At 32.4% G+C, this 20128-nt stretch overlaps 2 protein-coding genes across 2 annotated transcripts; one reads left to right on the forward strand and one right to left on the reverse strand.

Moving 5' to 3' along the window:
• The first annotated feature begins 2325 nt into the window (after positions 1–2325).
• LOC136063900 (uncharacterized) lies at positions 2326–3745 on the forward strand. Its single transcript, XM_065764909.1, has 3 exons — positions 2326–2953; positions 3192–3419; positions 3723–3745. The coding sequence occupies exons 1-3, from the start codon at positions 2326–2328 to the stop codon at positions 3743–3745; spliced, it is 879 nt and encodes a 292-aa protein (XP_065620981.1).
• A 1764-nt stretch (positions 3746–5509) lies between these two features.
• Positions 5510–15680, reverse strand: LOC112006012 (fatty acyl-CoA reductase 3). Its single transcript, XM_065764916.1, has 10 exons — positions 15354–15680; positions 15168–15271; positions 14610–14812; positions 14419–14519; positions 13982–14174; positions 8636–8797; positions 8347–8428; positions 6987–7253; positions 6058–6185; positions 5510–5929 (listed from the first exon to the last, which is right to left on the reverse strand). Exons 1-10 carry the CDS (start codon positions 15430–15432, stop codon positions 5776–5778), a joined length of 1473 nt encoding a protein of 490 aa, XP_065620988.1. The 5' UTR covers positions 15433–15680; the 3' UTR covers positions 5510–5775.
• Between the last annotated feature and the right edge of the window lie 4448 nt (positions 15681–20128).

A 20128-nucleotide genomic window follows, 5' to 3' on the forward strand; every position in this document is an offset into this window, starting at 1 on the left:
AATAGTTATTTAATATGGCTGGGTAATTTTTTAAGATAAAATAAGCCTATGGAGTTGCTACAATGTTTTCTATATCAAGAGAACCACTGTAGCAACTTCAAAAAATATTTGGAAAAGTTTTGCATTTGGAGAATCTATTAGAGCTGATTTTTGGGGTTTGCTCTCCAAAAAATAGGTTTAGCTAATCTATTAGAGATGCTTTAAAAGCCTAATATATAGTATATACCGTCGATTGGCTAGGTTATGTCAAAGTACGGTTTTACCCTTATTTCTTTGAATTAGAGTCTAAAATGCACCGTTTCCGTCACGTATATGCTAGGGTTTTTATGCATACCAAGGCCCATTTATTCACTTATGCTTCCTTTTTTGGACCTTCTTGTTCCAAAACTAATTACCTCATTTAAATATATTGGACTCAAATTCCACTCTAGTAATTGGGCCATTGCCCTCCTTCTTTATATATATATATATATATATATTCTTTTTTTTCTTTTTCTTTTTTCTTCTTTTTTTTTTTTTTTGTAATTTGTTGGATTACTAGATGATCAAAGATCGGTAGGCAATTTATTTTTCTTTCCTTTTTTATTTTTACTTTGGTGCATGTGATTGCATTTCTCATATTGAATACTTGAAATATCAGTCTCCATTGATTATGTTCAGTAATTCCATCTGATCTGTTCATTTTAATGTGTTAAGTGTTTCATACAATAATGTAAATCGAAACTTCACCTACAAGGTTTTTATTTATTTATTTATGTATTCATTATGCTATTTTTTTCAAGGTTAGATTTCAAGCTATTCAGTTAAAGAGCAACATTTAACATTAAGACTCAAAGCAAATGTTAATTGGGAGATTGATAGAATTAATGGGTTGTAATTGTATAGTTGGGTGTATTCAATGATCAATTGGAAAGTTTCCAGAATTAGGCCCTTGCGTGATTTCATGGCTCCACTAATATGTCAGGTTTGGCCAAACCTATATGAGTTTCAATTTTAGACGCACTAAAACAACAACCTTACTTCCAGACACACGCACACACACACACACACACACACAAAATCAATTTCCATTCTGAACCAAGAAATAAGTCCTTACTATTATCAATTTATCACTCACCACCCAAAGTCAATAGCATCTCAAAATATCTTCTCCCACATCTTCACCATCTTCCATCCTCACTGTTAGTGTATAGATTAGCCCATTGGGCTTAGCCTAGTATATTACTTGTACTACACTTATATTACTTGTACTGCACACATACCTAGCCTATATAATTGTACATTGTTTTCACACACATTAGCCTTTCCTCTGATTTTTTGGTTCCTGTGGACATCTCCGACATTCTTCCGCTGCCCTCGCCTTCATCCGGTAGTCACTGTCAGAAGCGAGTCACCGCCGTCACGCCCACAACCCTAGAACACTCAGATTTCGTCAGTTTGTTGATCAAACCGCCAAAGTAAAGGCATAAATTGACAGATCTGACAGTCCCGAGCAAAACCCAACAAAAATCTGCCAGAAACAGACTTGCATGCGCCCCCACGCGCCGCCAGAAGTTTCTGCCTCACGAGCACGAGCCGCCACGCGCCTCCACGCGCCTCACGCGCCGTCCACTCGCCGTCCACGCGCCTCACGCCCCGGCACGAGCCTCAAGCGCACTGCTCCGTTTCACGGACTGCCACGTCAGCTTTAGGGTGACGTCACTCAGCCACGTCATCATCCCACGTCAGCATCTCGCGTCAGCATCCCACGTCAGCATTCCACGTCAGCCGTTGACCGTTGACCAGACCGTTGACCGTTGACTTTGACCAAGGTCAAAATTTTTCAACAGGACCTGTCTTACTCAGTTTTTCGCGTAGATTCCGATTTTGGGCTCCGTTTCTGCATTTGAGGTCTCTAAATCTCATTTTTTGGTCATTTTCTTCATTATGGCTCAACAAAATGAACGCGACATCATACGTCCTATCACCATTATGTTGGATGGTCCTACTAGCTATCATACATGGTCTCAGAATATGACTGTTTTTCTCAAGGGTCGTAAACTGTGGAGATATGTGACTGGTTCAATTCCTAAGCCAGTACCAAACCCTAAGTCCAAATCTTCCACGACTACTGTTACAACAGATGATTATGAAGATCGCCTAGAGGAATGGGAGAGTATTCAGAGTAAGATCTTGTCTTGGTTTATTAATACCTCTATTCCCTCCATTCATAATCTTCTTCCTCGTCTTGAGACTACTGAGGCTGCTTGGAAGTTTTTGGCCGATCGCTATAATTGTACTAATGATTCAAGCTTAGAGTTCCACATTGAATCAAAACTTTATCAAATGCGACAAGAGACAGGTCAGTCCAATTCTGATTTTTATTCTCAGACTTCTACTATGTGGGAACATCTCTCTGCTGCAGATCCTCCACTAGTGTGTTCTAAGGACATTGAGCTCTTTGCCAAATATCGGGATCGCCGTAAATTTATGCACTTCATGATGGGTTTGCGTGAGGATTTTGAGCCTACTAGGGCTTCTCTGCTTAGCTGGTCTCCTACTCCTTCTCTTGATGCTGCAATGAAGGAGCTCATCTCTGAGGAAAACCGTCGGCCTGCTTATCACATGTCATCATCTGATCATGTATTGGCTACACCATCTCCACAGCCTCCCATTGCTGCATTCACTGCTCCTCCACGGATAAACTCTAGGCGTCCCACCTCTCAGTCTTCCAAAGGTACTCGCTGTGAGTTTTGCCGTGCTAAAGGCCATGACATCTCAGTTTGTCGTAAACTGCAGAAATTTGTGCAAGAGCAAAATAAAGCTTCTCTTCCTCGGGCAGCTGCTGTATGTCCTTCAGATCCATCGGTTCTTACAAGTCCATCTTTGACTTCCTCACTTACTACAGCTGATATTGAGGCAGTTGTTCAACAGGTTTTATCCCGCACTTCCACTGCCCTTTCTGTCACCTCAGGTAAACAATCTTGGTTTTTTTGATACTGCATGTTGTAACCATATGACTCCTGATGAATCCCAATTTTCTGATAAGGCACCCTTAGAACATCCAATCACCATTTACACTGCTGATGGAACTCCTATGCCTGTTAGTCATAAAGGAACAATCTCTTCTCCTTGTTTATCCCTTAGTGACACTTTTCATATCCCAAAGTTATCCCTCAATTTGCTTTCTGTTGATCAACTTTGTGAATTAGGCGTAGATCTTCTCTTTACTAATCATGGTGTGGATGTGCAGGATCCCCGGACAGGTCAAGTGCTTGGGACAGGCCGTAAGGTTGATCGCATGTTTGAGGTTCATGACTTGAAGATTCCTTCACAAGTTGTTTCTGCAGCTGCTACCACTACCACCTCCTCACCTGATCTATGGCATGCTCGTCTTGGTCATCCATCCTTATCTCGTCTTCAGTTGTTAGCTTCTCAAGGTCATTTAGGTTCAGTTCAGTTTCAAAAATTTGATTGTACTTCCTGTCATTTTGGCAAACAAACAAAATTGCCCTTTAATAATAGTGACTCATTTTCTTCTGCACCCTTTGATCTTATACATTCTGATATTTGGGGTCCTGCACCTTTTTTTTTTTTTTTTTTCTTTTTTTTTCTTTTTTGTAATTTGTTGGATTACTGAATGATCAAAGATCGGTAGGCAATTTATTTTTCTTTCCTTTTTTTTTTATATTTATTTTGGTGCATGTGATTGCATTTCTCATATTGAATACTTGAAATATCAGTCTCCATTGGTTATGTTCAGTAATTCCATCTGATCTGTTCATTTTAATGTGTTAAGTGTTTCATACAATAATGTAAATCGATACTTCACCTACAAGGTTTTTATTTATTAATTTATTTATTTATGTATTCATTATGCTATTTTTTTCAAGGTTAGATTTCAAGCTATTCAGTTAAAGAGCAACATTTAACATTAAGACTCAAAGCAAATGTTAATTGGGAGATTGATAGAATTAATGGGTTGTAATTGTATAGTTGGGTGTATTCAATGATCAATTGGAAAGTTTCCAGAATTAGGCCCTTGCGTGATTTCATGGCTACACTAATATGTCAGGTTTGGCCAAACCTATATGAGTTTCAATTTTAGACGCACTAAAACAACAACCTTACTTCCAGACACGCGCGCGCACACACACACACACACAAAATCAATTTCCATTCTGAACCAAGAAATAAGTCCTTACTATTATCACTCACCACCCAGAGTCAATAGCATCTCAAAATATCTTCTCCCACATCTTCACCATCTTCCATCCTCACTTCACTAAAAGGAACTTTATCAAGGAGACCCATACTCTGCAAAACTAGTAATTAACAAGGGAACTTGGTCAATATACTGTTATACATAGTTGGTTACACTCTATCCCTCGATCCCCACTACACTCATAATTTCTCCCTCTAATAAAAAATTAATATGAAAAGCCTTATTTACTTTCATAGTTTTACTACCACTGAATTAGTAGTTTTTTGCTACTATTGAGATATGCCACTTACTGAACTTTTACTGCTTTTGTAATGAACTACACCTACTGGTGAGACTGTTTTTGTTTCGGTTTTATCCACTGTTTTAAAAACCGAACCGGACCGGCCGGTCCGACCGGTTCAACCGGGAACCGGATGCCAATCCGGTCCGGTTAAAAGTCCTATAACCGGTCAACAACCGGAAAACCGGCCAAAAACCGGTCAAAAACCGGGGTTGAACCGAAAATTGAAAAAAAAACGGTTTGATATCCGGTTCGGTTTTTAAAACCATGGTTTTATCTTATTGCTGAAAGTCTATTGTTATGTTTTATTCTATCCATGGATATTCATTGTCCTATTCACTTTTACTTTTATCATTGTACATAATATATTGTTTTATCCTTTTATAGTTGGATACATATCAAACTTTCATTCATTATCCATACTTCCTTTGATTTCAAGGTAGGTTTCCTTTGTAATAAAAAAAAAGGTACACTGGTAACCATTACTCTTCTTTGGATAAATGTTAAGCTTTGGGCTTAGACTCTCAAATAAAATCTCGAGCCTAACAAGGCTAACCATCTCGAACGTGCCAGAAAAGACCACAATAGAAAGTAAAAGAGGAGAGAAAAAAAGAGAAGGCAGGGGGTGGGTATTATGTGGAGAAAAAAAAAAGATCCGAAGCAAGGCTTGTTTACTTTCTTGTAAACAAGTCTTAGAATACAGTTTTTCAAGATGATGGGTCATTCGGAACAGTTTATTTAGTTGAAACTGGAAACTTTTTTATTGAAAATGTTGAAAAAAAAAATTAAATGCTAACTGAATAGTACAATGAGACTTATAAATAGTACAAAAAATTGTAATAAGACCTATAAATGATATAAAAAAAGATGCTAAAAATTCAAATAAGCTGAACTTTTCATCACATCCCAAACAAACTTGATATATCCAAAGATTCCAAACAAGCTGCAGATCCCAGATTTTCATAATGACAGCAAAAAGAATGAATATCATAATTCTTTTTTCTTTTTTTTCTTTTTTTCCATAATGAAAGCAAAAACAATGAAGTTCTTGTTGTTTTATATATATATATATAATTCATTATCATATTGATAACAGAAATCCATCACATTCCTTAGTACAACACTAGAACATATCATAATTAATACACTTGCCAAAGTTCTCAAATAAATTTGCAGCAATAATATACTGCGTTGAACAGATATTTCTATGTAAGTTACTCTAGAGGAACACAAATGTTTTAAAATGTAGTACAAACTCTGAAAACACAATACTATAATCCACTTGTGTATGTCACTTAATAACATATTTTACGATACCAGGTAAATGGACATTCAGAAAGTACTCGTCCCATTTGATGCATTTGGGATCGAAGCAAAACAAATCTGCCTCTGCACCACTTTCTCTTAATGCCATTCGCAGCCTCTCTGTGTTCATGTCATCAAAGCTATATGCAAAAGTAGGCTAATATTAATACATACATACATATATTTATATATATATATATATATATATTGAAGGAAAAAAATGTTTAACTTAGCAAATACAAGAACCAAAGTAAAAGCATACACATACATGCCCTCGAAAAACAAGTAAGGCCTGTATAGTTCCACCAATCGCATCACAAAGTTGATCTTGTTTCTGAGATTAATATACGTGCCCTGAAAATACCTGCAAAGCGCTACATTCACCACTTCTAGTCCCTGTAAAACAAGAAGAGAAAAAATCAATTGAAATAAAGATAATATATAGCTAGCAGAAGGAACTGAGGGCATTTGAGTTCAGAAGATGCATGGTACTGAGAGAAATACCATAATGCTATGGTTGACAAAGGAAAATGAAACAAGAACATTTGACATGGCAACGATGATAGATAACATGCACCCCTCTTGGTCACACCCAGCTATTTTATTGAAAAATAATTGGACTATTACAATTACAAACTTCCTGTTTTTTATTATTATTATATTTTTCCTTTGTTGGATTCGCTGTTGAATTTTTTGTCTTGATATATTTTATAGCATAATTAATTGACTATTGTCTTTTTATGTGTCAAACTTCAGTAGGAAAATAGAAAAAAAATTTATATATATATATATATATTCTTTTTTATTCTATCAATATCTTTTAGGGGTTCAAGAGAACATATAATAAGAAAAAAAAAAGTAAATAAGAAGGCAAAACCAAAGATAAAATAAATAAATAAATAAAAATACAAAATATGATAGCATTACATTTCAAAAGTGATAAAATTTATTCCTCATGCAATTTTTTTTTTTTTTTTTTTTACAAAGGTTTCTCTATAAACAATTAAATTTAATTTACTAGAGTTTAAATGTTATAAATTTAGTTATTTTTTTATTTCTACACACTAATAATTGTTAAATGTAATGTGTGTATTATAACTTTGTTCTAGATGGATTCAAATCGGTGTGTATGATCACTCATTTTTATTCACGAAGCATGCATATCATATATATGTATTGGCCAAACTAAGAACAAACCTTCAGCAGAAGCAAATAACGAAGGGCCATGTATCTTTCGAAGCTGGCCATGTCGCCTAACACCAAAGCCTTGGAAACTTTGACAGGTTTCCCATCCTTATTAATCCATGGTGTTTGGGAGAAGTAACGATAGCCGTATTCTTGAAGCCCCGCGTTTGTCATAGGATTGCTTGCTGAAGAACCCACTTGGTAAATCACATCAGAAGGATGATTTGCATGAGCTACCATTGCCACTATTATAGAATTCACCACAAAGTCTGCGGGTATCTGCATTTTTATTTACATTTCATTTAATAATAAACTAAATGATCAAATTCATCACATTTTTCTAACAATTTAAACTTCTAGAAAAATTTCATCTAATTATAATATTCTAACACTCTTGGTCACATATTCACCCAAAGTAATTAAACTAAGGGAGTCAATTTCATATTGATGTCATTTTAATTTGGCCAGAGAAACAAAAATGTTTTGGTACTAGTTAATACCGGTGTACCGTTTATAGATTACATATATATGTGTGTGTGTGTTTGTATATATTTATGTAAGTATGAATGTATTCATTTTTATAGTATTTATTAACATAAATTTTTAAATCCACATTTTATAAGCTTAAATATTAGCTTAAGTACATTAACTAATATATTAGATTAAATAACATATTTTTTATTAAAAAAATCACAAATTTAACATTTTTAAATTTTTTTTTTTATTGTACCGGCTAAACAGTAAAACCGGTCAAAATACCCGAAATATGCCCAGTACAACTACTACAAGCCAGTATAACCCAGTATTTTTTCCTATTCATTTTAGAGGAGTACTAAAACCGATTTAATGCCCAGTACGATATATTTCTTATGTACGGGCGATACCAATACAATGTTGACTTCCCTATGCTAAACATGTGAGATTTTTAACGTAATTATTAAATGAAATATGGTATCAAAGCTGATCTTGAGTTCAAACTCTATACATTTTAGAGGAGTACTAATACCGATTTAATGCCCAATACGGTATATTTCTTATGTACGGGCAATGCCGGTGCAATATTGACTTCCCTATGCTAAACATGTGAGATTTTTAACTTAATTATTAAATGAGATATGGTATCAAAGCTGATGTTGAGGTCAAACTCTATACCCATTCAACCTCATATTTAAAATTATTATGGTCAATGATTAAATTCATAGCTTCTTAGCCATTTGAGCTTTTTGAACAATTAAAATTAATAATTTACTATGGTATGATTTTGAGTTCCCAATTCAAAGCATGTCTCCACTTTATCTTTAACGCTTAAGAAGTTATAATTATATGTAAATAAATAATAATTAATGAGTTATGATTGACTTAATCAACTCACCAAATCAAGGGCTGCCTGAAGATCACCAAGAAAGACAGTAAGTTTTCCCTTACCATAACCAACTGCTAGACTGTCAATAGTCCTGTAACATCAAAATGTAATTACAAATTAAAATTGCAATATAATTCAAACTTTTCTCCTTTTTTTAATCACATACTTTCTCTCATTTTCTCCATAACCAAACAAGAAATTAATGCTATAGGAAAATAAAATGATAATAAATTATAATTCAGAACAAGGGTTAATTGTCATTGCACAAATGTAATTAAGAAAGATTTTGTGTTCTCACCTTACCCCTTCAACCCAACCGGGGAAAGGTTCTTTGAAAGTACTGGTAACAATGGTAGGACGTAAGATAACCACAGATTCATTTTCTTTTAGATGCCCTATAAGCATCTCTCCCATTGCTTTTGTGAATACATAAGTATTCGGCCATCCGTACATCCTTGCTCTGATAAAATATTTGGACAAAAGGTAGGTAAGACGATTAGAACTCATTAATTGCCCATAGTTGAATGCATTATTTGTTAGAAATAATTTTTTTTAATTCACTAATTTAACTCTAGGAAAGAATAATTTGGGTTTCAAGTGGAGATTAAGTCAATTCGAAATCACAAAAACATTAATATATAAAAAAATTATTGTGTACTTCAGAAATATAATAATAATCTCAATTTATGGACAACAGCAAAGTGTAGTAGTACTTTTGCTTTACTTTGCCTAAAAAATAATATAAATAATTATATATATATATATATTAGCCTCACAAGCATTTGGTTAAAATTTGAATAACAATGTTATAGAACAAACCCTGCAGATTCTGCTCTTCCCCACCCAACATGATAAGTTTAAGTCTTGATTAAGCACAAACCCAATCCAAACTGATTTGTTGACATTCATCGTATTGTCACACCGTAATTTTTTTTTACCTAACAGTAACTTTTGTATTACTGAAGTTTGGATTTTTTTTTTTTTTTTTGGATGAATCTGAAGTTTGGCCACCTATTGCAGCAACATTCAAAGGGAGTGCTATTCCTATAATTATTATGAGCACGTACGAGATAAAGACTGATCATGGTGCCAAGCGATTAGATAGAATCATAAATGTTCCAATAAAAGAGCACCAAAACCACTCTGTCAAATCCAACACGACAAGCAAAACAAAATTTATTGTGTTTAAAACAGTGTCGTACCCCACTTTAATTATTGTGCCGCAAATGAATAATTCTTGAAAATGCTTATTGAGTTTTAGTCGCTGAAAATTAATTAATTAAGTAGTTGTTGCTACTGTGCCAAGTCTCAACTATATTTACACGCTCATTGAAAATGACCTGAAAATGTTGCTTCGTATTAAAGTAACATGACAAGAGGGCAAAAGTGTGACAGCCTAATACCAAAGCGTGAAGGTGTCACATGGACCTCATAAAATCATATTCAATGCTTCTACCTAGGACCAACACATAGCAATCGGTATTAAATAAATAAATAAAAACTAAAAACAAAAACAAAACAAAAAAACAGACCTAGCAAGGTGTAAGTTTTTTTTTTTTAGTTTTTATAGTTAATTACAATATACTATTAATCTATGTAACTACAACTGGAACTATTTTCTATCTGGATTTAAATGGATTTATATTTTTCTTAAACCCCCACTTGACCATGCTTGTATTCGGGTCAACCTAATGATTTTTTTTTTTTTCAGTTATTTAACTATTTAAATAATATGTAAAGTGTTAAGCATGCAACATTTTAACAACAATAAAAAATTAAATATTAATTAACAAATATATATATATATATATGACTTCAAATTTTCTGTTAAGTGTTAAGCATGCAACATTTTAACAACAATAAAAAATTAAATATTAATTAACAAATATATATATATATATATGACTTCAAATTTTCTGTCCTACTTTTCCTGCTTCACTCTATACTTCACCAATAAATACTTGTCACGTGTTCACCTAATTAATTAAATACTACTATTAATTAATAACTGTAGTATTAATAAGTCAATAATGATAGTATTTAATTAATTAGGTGAACACGTGGCAAATATTTATTGGTAGAGTATAAAATAAACAAAAAAAGTGGGACAGAAGATTTGGATTCAATGTCCAGCATTCATGACAATTAAATATTTTTAAATCACAAAAATTACCATTGTTAAAATATCAATGATAAGGGCATGGGTTTAATTATTTATATATATATATATATATTTTTTGGCATAAGGGTTTGAGACGATAAAATTGAAAAATACAAACTGGTTCAAAGTTTATATTTTCTATTATAAAATATTCAGAATTAGTGTAAAGGTTTTCTGTTTTAAATTATAACCCATTTAATATGGCTAATTGGCCCTACTTGACCTGCCTCTAAATATTGTATGAATCGACTGTTTGGAATTTGTCTATTCCTAACAATTTTTTTTGGGCATGTGTGCCAAGTAACCCATATGTTCAATGAAAGTTGAGAGATCTGGTCCAAACAATAATAATTAATAGTAATATAACGTCATTTGAGTAGGAACTTAATGTTGTGTCATAATAATTCATTGTAGCAGTTGCGTGAGGCACATCGAGACCCGCAATAATGCTTGAATCATAAATGCACTATATCCTCAACGAACATGACATGTTTATGAATGAATAAATGAATATTGGATATCTCATCTCACAAACCTTAACATATTTATGGGAAAGAAGACTTTTATTGAAAAGAGAAACAAAAAAACAAACAAAGGCTAAACCTTAACATATAGTATTATCTAATTTAAATATCACATGGACTCCAATTTTCGTCTTATATTATGAACAGGGTAAGTGGGCCCATGTTAGAGTGGCTAGGACAACCGGGCTAAGATATTTTTTCGATATTATCGACGTAACTAATTTTATAAAAAAATTTATAATATTTGAGATAATAGATTATGATTATTATAGCATTACAGATCATTTAATATTACTTTAATTATTATATACTAATTACAAGCTATCATTTTAATGATTATAAAAAGAGAGTTATGTTAATTGATGAATTTAAGGCAATTGTTAATAAATTATTTTTAAAAAAAAATTGACATCATACACTTTTTGAAATTTATTATGACTCAGGTTAACAAGTGCTCTTAGATTAATGATTAACAATCTATTTTAAAAAAAAAAAAATTATAAAAAAAGAAGAAGCAATAATTGTTCTTACTTCTTAGACTTACTGACATATTTTGCACCATTTATTCGATCTATTAAAATTCTTTATTCGGCCGCCTGGCACTTGCAGGATGGGTTGGATATATATGCATTTCTAAGATACATGTCAAAATATTAAACAAAAAAATATAAATAATTTTTTTTTATGGGAAAATATAAAACAATTTTTTTTTTTTGAGATGTAATATTAAACGACTTCGATTGTTTGTAAACATAGCGGCAATGCATTAGATAAGGAAACTCGAAATGTTTTGGTCTGATCTTAAAATATTTTTCTCCTTATTTTGTAAGGACCAAGAAATTTATGATGACCATCAAATTAATTTCAGCTAACATCCTAAAGTTTTAATTAATTATTTGTCGCGAAATATTGAAAGCCAAGGCCTAACCTACCTACGGTTGCCTTTTTGCCTTGGTACGACTCTGCTACAGAGACTTGGAATGAGGAAAATATAATCATTTTTTTTACATATATAATTGATGCTTGTGGGGTAGTTTATGTTTGGTGGGGGAGTCAGTTCAGGGTTTAAATGTTGAAAGATGGCCCCAATAAGTTCTTAATTGCTTCGGTATTAGTTGGTTTCCCTTCGTTTCATTTAAGGACACAAGTACGTTGAAACCAGAAAATTTTGTCTAGATTAGTGACCAATAAATCAGGAGTCTTAACTCTTAATATGAACCTGTACCCCTTGTATAGGGAAATGTAGTTCTATTGGGATTTATTTGCTCCAACAACTTCAGTACACAACAAACTGAAAGTACTAAAAATAAGGGTCCGGCCGGTTAATGGATTTTATCAAAATTTAAAAAGCTGTCTGGAAAATTAATCACTTTTTATAATAAAAAAAATTCTTAAAATAATTTACTACTACATATTCTAAAAACACGTTAATGCTCATCAAAAAAAAAAACACACGTTAATAAAACCCTAAAAACAAAATAAAAAATCATCTAAACAAACACGCAAATACTAGTACGTTAATAAAACCCTAAAAGCAAAATAAAGAAATCATCTAAGCAAACATGCAAACGCTAAGCACACAAAACACTACCTTCTTCCGGTATCCCTCTATATATATATTTTGTTATATTATTTTTGAAAAATAATATAAGATTGAAAAGCTATGAATCTCCACTTTCTAAAAATTTTTTTATTTTTTGAGACAATTTTAAAAAGAAATACTACATTTATCCGTTTTGAAATATGGAAAACATTAGTTAATTCCCTTGTTTTTAGAGACCCTGTTCACATCCATTCATTTTCCCCAACACCCACTTCTTTTTTAAGCTACATAAAAATAGACTAAATTCAAGCCCGCATCATTGGAGCAACACCACTTACATCAATTTGAAAAAATTACGAAATCAAGATTTCTGGACTATATTTTAATCTATATCCTGCACAAGAGAATTGTGTTGAGGTCCTTCTTAATATATATATAAATATATAAACCACTATAGTGGCCTGTCATATATCAACAACCACACTCAACAAACTATAAAAAGCAACTTTAACATTATTTAAAAAATAAAAATATATAAAATAAAAAAATAAAAAAAGCAACTTTAATCTTGAGTTGGTCAATTATTCTATACTGTGCCTGGTTCTTTTTAACGATTCCATAACCTTTCAGTACTTTTTTTAATTTATAAAAACAATCCCTATTCCACAAATTCTAAATCCACCATGAACTGGATCTAAAACCTTTTTCTCTTAATGAAGGAAAAAAGTTTCAACGCCCTGAAGATATAAATGCATGTACTGATCTAGCAAAACCTCAATAAATATTGCATTAAAAGTCCCTGCATAGACACGGCATCCTATGATTGGTTGTTGACCAACAAACAAACACAATTTTTTTTTTTTTCACAACTTAGCAGAATGACAAATTATAATTTGTAGGTAGTTTACTTTTGCATGGAGCCACTAATAACATCATTTTTATTGCCAATCACTCATACCTAACGGAGGGATTTGAATCGGGTGCAATTTCCACCCGGTACAAGGATACTACTGCCAGTGCAATTCACACCCCCCCCCCCCCCCCCCCCCCCCCACACACAAACATTTTTACCATCTTTTATTTTCAACTTTAACCCTTTTTTTTTCATTCTTTTTTATTGAAGGACCGACACTGAAAGTTGTTTTTTAACTCTCAATCTCAACTCTTGATAGCTATTGCACATTATCCCAATTTTTTTTTTTAAAATGTTTGCGTAATCCCAGTTTAGTATTAAAAGAAAATAATATTTTCAAACTTAATTACTTTAGTTTCGCATGTACCCCTAGCTATATGAGACATGGTTGAATCACAAGGATAATACTTAAAATAAATTAAATTCAATGCAGGCATAGATAGCACAAAATTGGTTGAATAAACATTTAAGATTTTAGGGAATATTATAGTCAGATGACAAACCTTTCAAGACCAAAATCCTTCATGGCCAACGTAATTTCTTGTTCTGTAGCTCCCTCAGCTCGTAAGTCATTCACTTTTTCCTCAGCCAGTCTTTTCTCTGTTTCGATGTCTAATCCAAAGGTCCCATTAAGTGTTTCACTCATACTACATGGGCTCTCTAGAATTAGTCCTCCTCTTTCTCCTGATACATAGGCTGAAGAGACACTACTAGTAAATAAGCAGGTTCTACTAGTATAACTAAAAATTGATTTTTAGGGAATGTTAATGCTAATTTGACTTTAACAAAAGTAAAAATTGAAGAATTTGACCTTATCACTATGATATTCCAAAAGAAAATCTAAGACGCGAGACTTGATTAAGAAATTATATGTCTTAGATTTGTCCCCTAATAAAAAATAATAGTAGTAATAGTAAAAGTGGAAAGGAACTTTACTAACCTGTGGATACATGGATAAGCACCTTTAGACTAACACATTTTTTTGCGAAGTTCAATACATACTTAGCTCCAAATGTATTGAGCCCCAATGCAACATCATATCTGGGTGACATTAAAAAAAATGTATATATTAGTATTTCAGTTAAGTAGCTAAACCATGGAGTAGTAATTAACTTGGTACTCACTGATTACCTTTCATCAAAGTTGGTCGTGGCAGCTAAATTAACAATGACATCAACTTGGTTCAATATCTCTTCCCTCAAAATGGAATCCTTCAAGCCCAAGTCTTCAAGAGAGATGTCACCAGGCACCACAGTTATTTTTTCAGAGACAAAGGAATTTAGATTTGTACCCAACTTTTCCTTTAGCACTCTGAACAAGTCCTTCCCTATGATCTATTTTTTTAAGAAAAAAGTTGCAACAATATTGTGATCACTAGTCAGTATTAGTATAGCCATTAATTTAAAACTGCCAAATAGTGAAAGGGAATGGAGCGATAGTTGTTTAAGTTTAACCAAGCAACCTTAACATATCTTACTCTTACCAACTTTTATCTCTTGCCTTGTAAGATCATTAAATTTTAGTATGCAAATGTTGCTTAAAAAAGATAATTAAGTTGCTTATAATATATATGTCCATTCCTGACACTCTTGAAGCAGAAAATACAAGAAATGGCAAGGAATGTTCGAAATATGTACTACTCTCTTGTACTTAGTGAAAGATATATACCATATATAACCATGTATATACCTCATTATTTAACCGATGTGTGGCTGACTTAGCATCCTTAGCTCTTAGAAGAAGATAGAGCTTCTTCAAGTTTGGTTGAACCCTCAGTATCTTCTCCACAAGAACTGCATCCATACAAGCAAATTTATCACTAAAATCATCGTTACACTAACACACTCAGAGAGAGAGAGAGAGTTAGGGGTGTACTCTTTGCTAGAAAGCCAGTGGCACCAGTGATTAAAATGGACTTGTTCTCAAGGAACTGTAATATACTTCCTAACTCCATGGAGAAAAATATATCAGAGAGTTACAGAGAAAGAGAGAGAAGAATGCTCAAGTGGAAGCAATAGACAGAACGGATTCATATAAAGGACTTGGGTGAGTGATGTACATGTGGTGGGGTACAGGCAAGTGGTTGGTGATTGTTTTCCTTTATAAATTCAGAGCCAGATTGCTTCAATTATTTTACCAAAAGAGCAAATTAAATAACCGAATTCACTGTATTTTTTTAATCTATGAAAACCTTCTATAACATGACCCACTCTAGCTCTTAACACTTTGGGCGGTCACCTACACAAACCCAATATATTACAGTCCACATTGGTGATTCTGACAAAATTTTGTGAACAGTGGTCTTATTCTTTGATAGGTGTAACTAACCCTCTGCAGTTAATTAACTCTTCCGTGCAGCGCTGTCCTAACTACTCACGCTCTTATCATTATTGCAATATATACATATTTTTAAGAATTTTTTGTTTTTTGGTTTTTTTTTTTTTTTTTTGGTATACCACATAGGCATAAAAATGTGTCAATTGTGAAGTATCATTGATCAATGTTTGCATGGATATTGTTACTTTCACATGCATATATGCTTTATATATCACAACATTATAGTAAATTACCTAGCTTTATGTTTGTATTGTGTAATCCTTCTTCCTTCAAAAAACACCTTGTGTTATTATCTGTTTTGTGTTTCTATGATAAACAAATTCTCTCTTTTGGTGAAACTTTGATCAAAAGGTTTATCAACTGCTGAGATTAGTAGTTCAGGAGAAGAAAAAAAATCTAGCTTGGCTGCAGTGTGCTGTCCACTGATTGCAGCTACTCTTATACCTACCCTCATTATATTGAAGGAGACTTTAAAGTGCCCTTCTGGACCGTAAATTATCTTCATCCAAATTCACATATTACCCCATATTTTATTGTATGTTTCTAAACTTGTCCTTAGTGTTGTCGTTCCCTCATCAAGTCAATATAATTTTCAGAAGTTAACTAAGTTTTACAAGTAAATGCAACCTGCTTTTGCTATTGAACACGAAAGAGCCCATAATAATTAGAGTTGTCTTCAAAAACTGGCCGCAAAGCAATTGAAGGCAATTATAACTCAATGACATTATTTGGTCTTTATAAGAATAATTTTTCCTCTACCATTTGTTTAAACATTTTTTTATTAAAAAAATGTGAAAGTCTCACATTGTATAATAGTAATAAGATAAAGTGATTAATATAACATGGTTAGGCCCAAAACTCATTGGATTAAACTTTTTATTTAAGCATAGTACTTTTATATATTATATTAACTATTCAGTTAGAGTCCCCACAAATTGTTATCTCTTGTTAAGAAAATGAATCTATTAGTAATGCATATCTATATTTATTTTTATATAATATAAAATGAACTTTTTGACATTTTATTAACTTTTTTCTTATGTTGACATTTTTTTCACGTTGAAATTCTCTATAAAAAAAAAGAGTATATAGTTCCATACATAAACCCAATCTCAATAAATGGCTATTACTAACTATAAAACCTAATATGTTTTATATCATCTGTGGGGGGGAAAAGGGTCCAGTCCAACATAATGGGCTGAGAGCCCATGTAAGAGCTATTTTGCGACCGAGAAGAAGGAAATGGTAAGGGCATGACCTATCTGGAAGTGGGACCCTTAGAAGGAAGAATTGTTACAATCCGAAGAGTATATCTCCTATCCGAAGAGGTTGTAATCCTTTGAAGCAAATATTATAAATCAATTGAGGGTGTAAAGGGCCAAAATGACCTTCCGAGGACTTCACCTGATCAAGATAGGCTCTGAGTATGCTAAGAAACGATAAGGATGGAGAAATATCTAAAGGGAAAGCTGCTACCACCGTATTTAATACTCTGCAGCAACTTTTCTGGCCGCATTTATGTGGAGAAGACCCCTGAACAGTGCATCCTAACCTACCGCCACTCACACAGAACTGAAAGAAGATGCTTGACGTGACATGTACTGAAGTAAGCTCATGGATGAAGAACAAGTGGACGATGGAGATGAAGAGAAGGGGGGCTATATAAAGGAATGAAGCTCCTAACAAAAGGAAGGGGGAGGAAGAAAGGGAAAAAAGAAAAGAGAGGTGGAGAGAACTTGACTGTAACCCTAAGATCTTTGTTTATCATACAATCAATACTATAGCTCTTCAGATATTCACTCTTTACGTGTAGTTCCATGTTAGTTTGTGCTTGAAAGCTGTGATTTGTTGTTGTGTATCCCATATTTAACCTAGTTCTTTCACCCATACTCTACAAGTTTATTTTTTTGGGCTTGGGCCACAAATCATAACCCTACATCATCCATTAGAATCTTGTCACATAATGTTTTTAGTAAAGTTTAGGTACCAAAATAATATTTTACCCAAAAGAAATAAAATCATATTTTGTTGAACTTCAGTGCATGTTAATGACTAGTTTATTATATAATAATATTTTTTTTTTAAATCAAAGTAGTTTGGCTTTTAGTTAATCTCATAATTTTCTTCTTAAAAAAAAACTCATAATATTATGAAACATACACTTTTGAGCCTCACAAATTTACTTGGCATTATTTCAATTGAATTTAAATTTTATTCTAGATTTAAACCCTGTATTTGAATCTTGGTGCCTCTTACTTTCTTTAAATGATAGAATGTATTGTTCCATATACAAACACAATCATGATAAATTCCTAATGCTGTAATATTTAATTCCAAATGTATCCAAAATGTTAGGGTCAAAGTTTGTAAGTGCTGGAAACCTGTATCCAAAATGTGTCTTGCGTTTAAGCTTTTAGTGTCATGAATCATGATAGTATTTGAAGATCTACATCGAAGACAAAAGAAATCGCTCGTAAGCTATCAAGTATGTTACATTGATTGCAAGCTTGACTACAACTCGATTGATCAAGTCTCATTAAAGCTCAACTCCAGTCGATCAATCAAGCCTTGGGTAAACTGAATTTTTCTTAGGATTCTAGAGCATATTTCGAGATTTATCAGGTCATTTTAAACATAAGGAGAACATTATGCAAAGAAGAGATTTTGTTGCAATGGTTGTGCGCCAAGGGTTTGTACCAAGCTTTGTCTCTGGGATCGAATTGAAGATCAAATAGTATAGAAAGTCAAGTTCTTGCACAAGACTACTGTAATCAAGTTATTGTTGTGGTGTGCTAGACACAAATTGGACATTTGTGCACCATTGAAGTGATTCACAAGATAAAAGAGTCTTACTAGGTTGGAGCTGCTCTTAGCAGTCACAAGAGTAAGTTCAATTATAGGTATACAAGGATTGAGATATTTTATAATGTAAACTTCCATTTTATCTTAGTCAGTGCTTCAATTTGATAGTGATCTACAAATCACTCATTGGATTTTTCCCATCTAGGTTTTTCCTTCGTAACCATATCGTTTGTGTCAAAATTAACTTTTGGTTGTACTTTAATATTGTGATATGGTTGTGCCAATCACCAACAAATTTGGAATACATTTCATGATTGAGCTAATTAAATAAGTTGGTAATTTGACTTAAAATTTAACGCAAAGGGTCTAAATTTTCCAACAATATAATATTAAACTTTTCTGTGCATTGAACGAGATACCAACTAGTAATATAAATAAAATGAAATTTTTGACTTTTTGTTTACTTCTTCTAATGTTGTCATATAAGTTTTTAAAAGCTCACACTTCTTTTAAATATAGTTTTTAAAGTTATACATAGTGATAAACCATGTCAATTTAAATTAATTAGAACTCATTCTCTTCTTGGATAAAACAACTCAACACTACACAAATTCATACTATTAAATTAGGTTAGATTTTCTCTAAACAAAGTCTAATTAAATTAGGAAGTTTTTTTTTAATAGAGTATAAATTTCCTTTTTGCTTATTAATATTCATTAATAAAATATGTATCATATATAAATATTTTTGTCAAAAAAACTCTCTTGCATTAAATGGGTGTTCAACTAGTTATAGGCTTATAGCTGACGATGACTATTATAATTTGTTTGAAGTGCGATTCAAAAATCAAAATTTCCTTATAAATAAATTTTTTTTTTCTTTGAACCTATTAATGGAACACTTATCCTCTTATGCTCATTATTCTTGTTAAATCTTAAGATGATTAAAGATTAAAAGTTATTTTATCTAATATATATATATATATATATAGTTTATACAAGTAACATAATGGTAAGTTTCAAAATGTTGATCTACAGAAAATTTATTGAATAGTACTTTACATTATGTTTGTTTTGCTGTAAAATATTTTTAAATATAATTGAAAGTGAGAAAGAAGAGGTGTGGGCTGGTGTAGGGTCAACAAGAGAGAGTTTTAGAGATGGGAGGTGTCCGTGTATGAGTGAGGAAGAGAATGTGGGAAGTCATTCATGCATGTTTGTTTTTGGAAAGCGTTTTATGGAATTTTTTGTTGTAAAATGTTTTACAAGTTTTCATATAGGATTTTCAAGTAAATAGAAAATGTTTTATAGATTTGACACATTTTACAAAGAAACTAACACTTGAAAATATAGAAAATATTTTTCAAAAAATATTTTACAGTCAAACAAGCGGGGTGTTAAATATTTCTTTTGTTTGAAAAATTGACATTTATTTTACTACTAACTGAAGTCAAAACTGAGGTTATTCATATATAAAGTGCTTTGAGTCAATTTTTCATTAAACATTCTCTG

This window comes from Quercus suber, unplaced genomic scaffold (assembly GCF_002906115.3).
Source record: "Quercus suber isolate HL8 unplaced genomic scaffold, Cork oak 2.0 scaffold_592, whole genome shotgun sequence".
Taxonomy (NCBI): domain Eukaryota; kingdom Viridiplantae; phylum Streptophyta; class Magnoliopsida; order Fagales; family Fagaceae; genus Quercus; species Quercus suber.

Bases quoted from the DNA above. Each gene is read 5' to 3' on its own strand.
- LOC136063900 (XM_065764909.1), top strand. From the start codon at position 2,326: ATGCGACAAGAGACAGGTCAGTCCAATTCTGATTTTTATTCTCAGACT. The intron at 2,954-3,191 runs GTAAACAATCTT...TTTGTGAATTAG, and splicing joins TGCCCTTTCTGTCACCTCAG to GCGTAGATCTTCTCTTTACT. The intron at 3,420-3,722 runs GTCATTTAGGTT...TTGAAATATCAG, and splicing joins TCAGTTGTTAGCTTCTCAAG to TCTCCATTGGTTATGTTCAG.
- LOC112006012 (XM_065764916.1), bottom strand. From the start codon at position 15,432: ATGGAGTTAGGAAGTATATTACAGTTCCTTGAGAACAAGTCCATTTTA. The intron at 8,798-13,981 runs GTTTGTCATCTG...ATATTTTATCAG, and splicing joins AAGGATTTTGGTCTTGAAAG to AGCAAGGATGTACGGATGGC. The intron at 8,429-8,635 runs GTGAGAACACAA...TTGATGTTACAG, and splicing joins GGTTGGGTTGAAGGGGTAAG to GACTATTGACAGTCTAGCAG.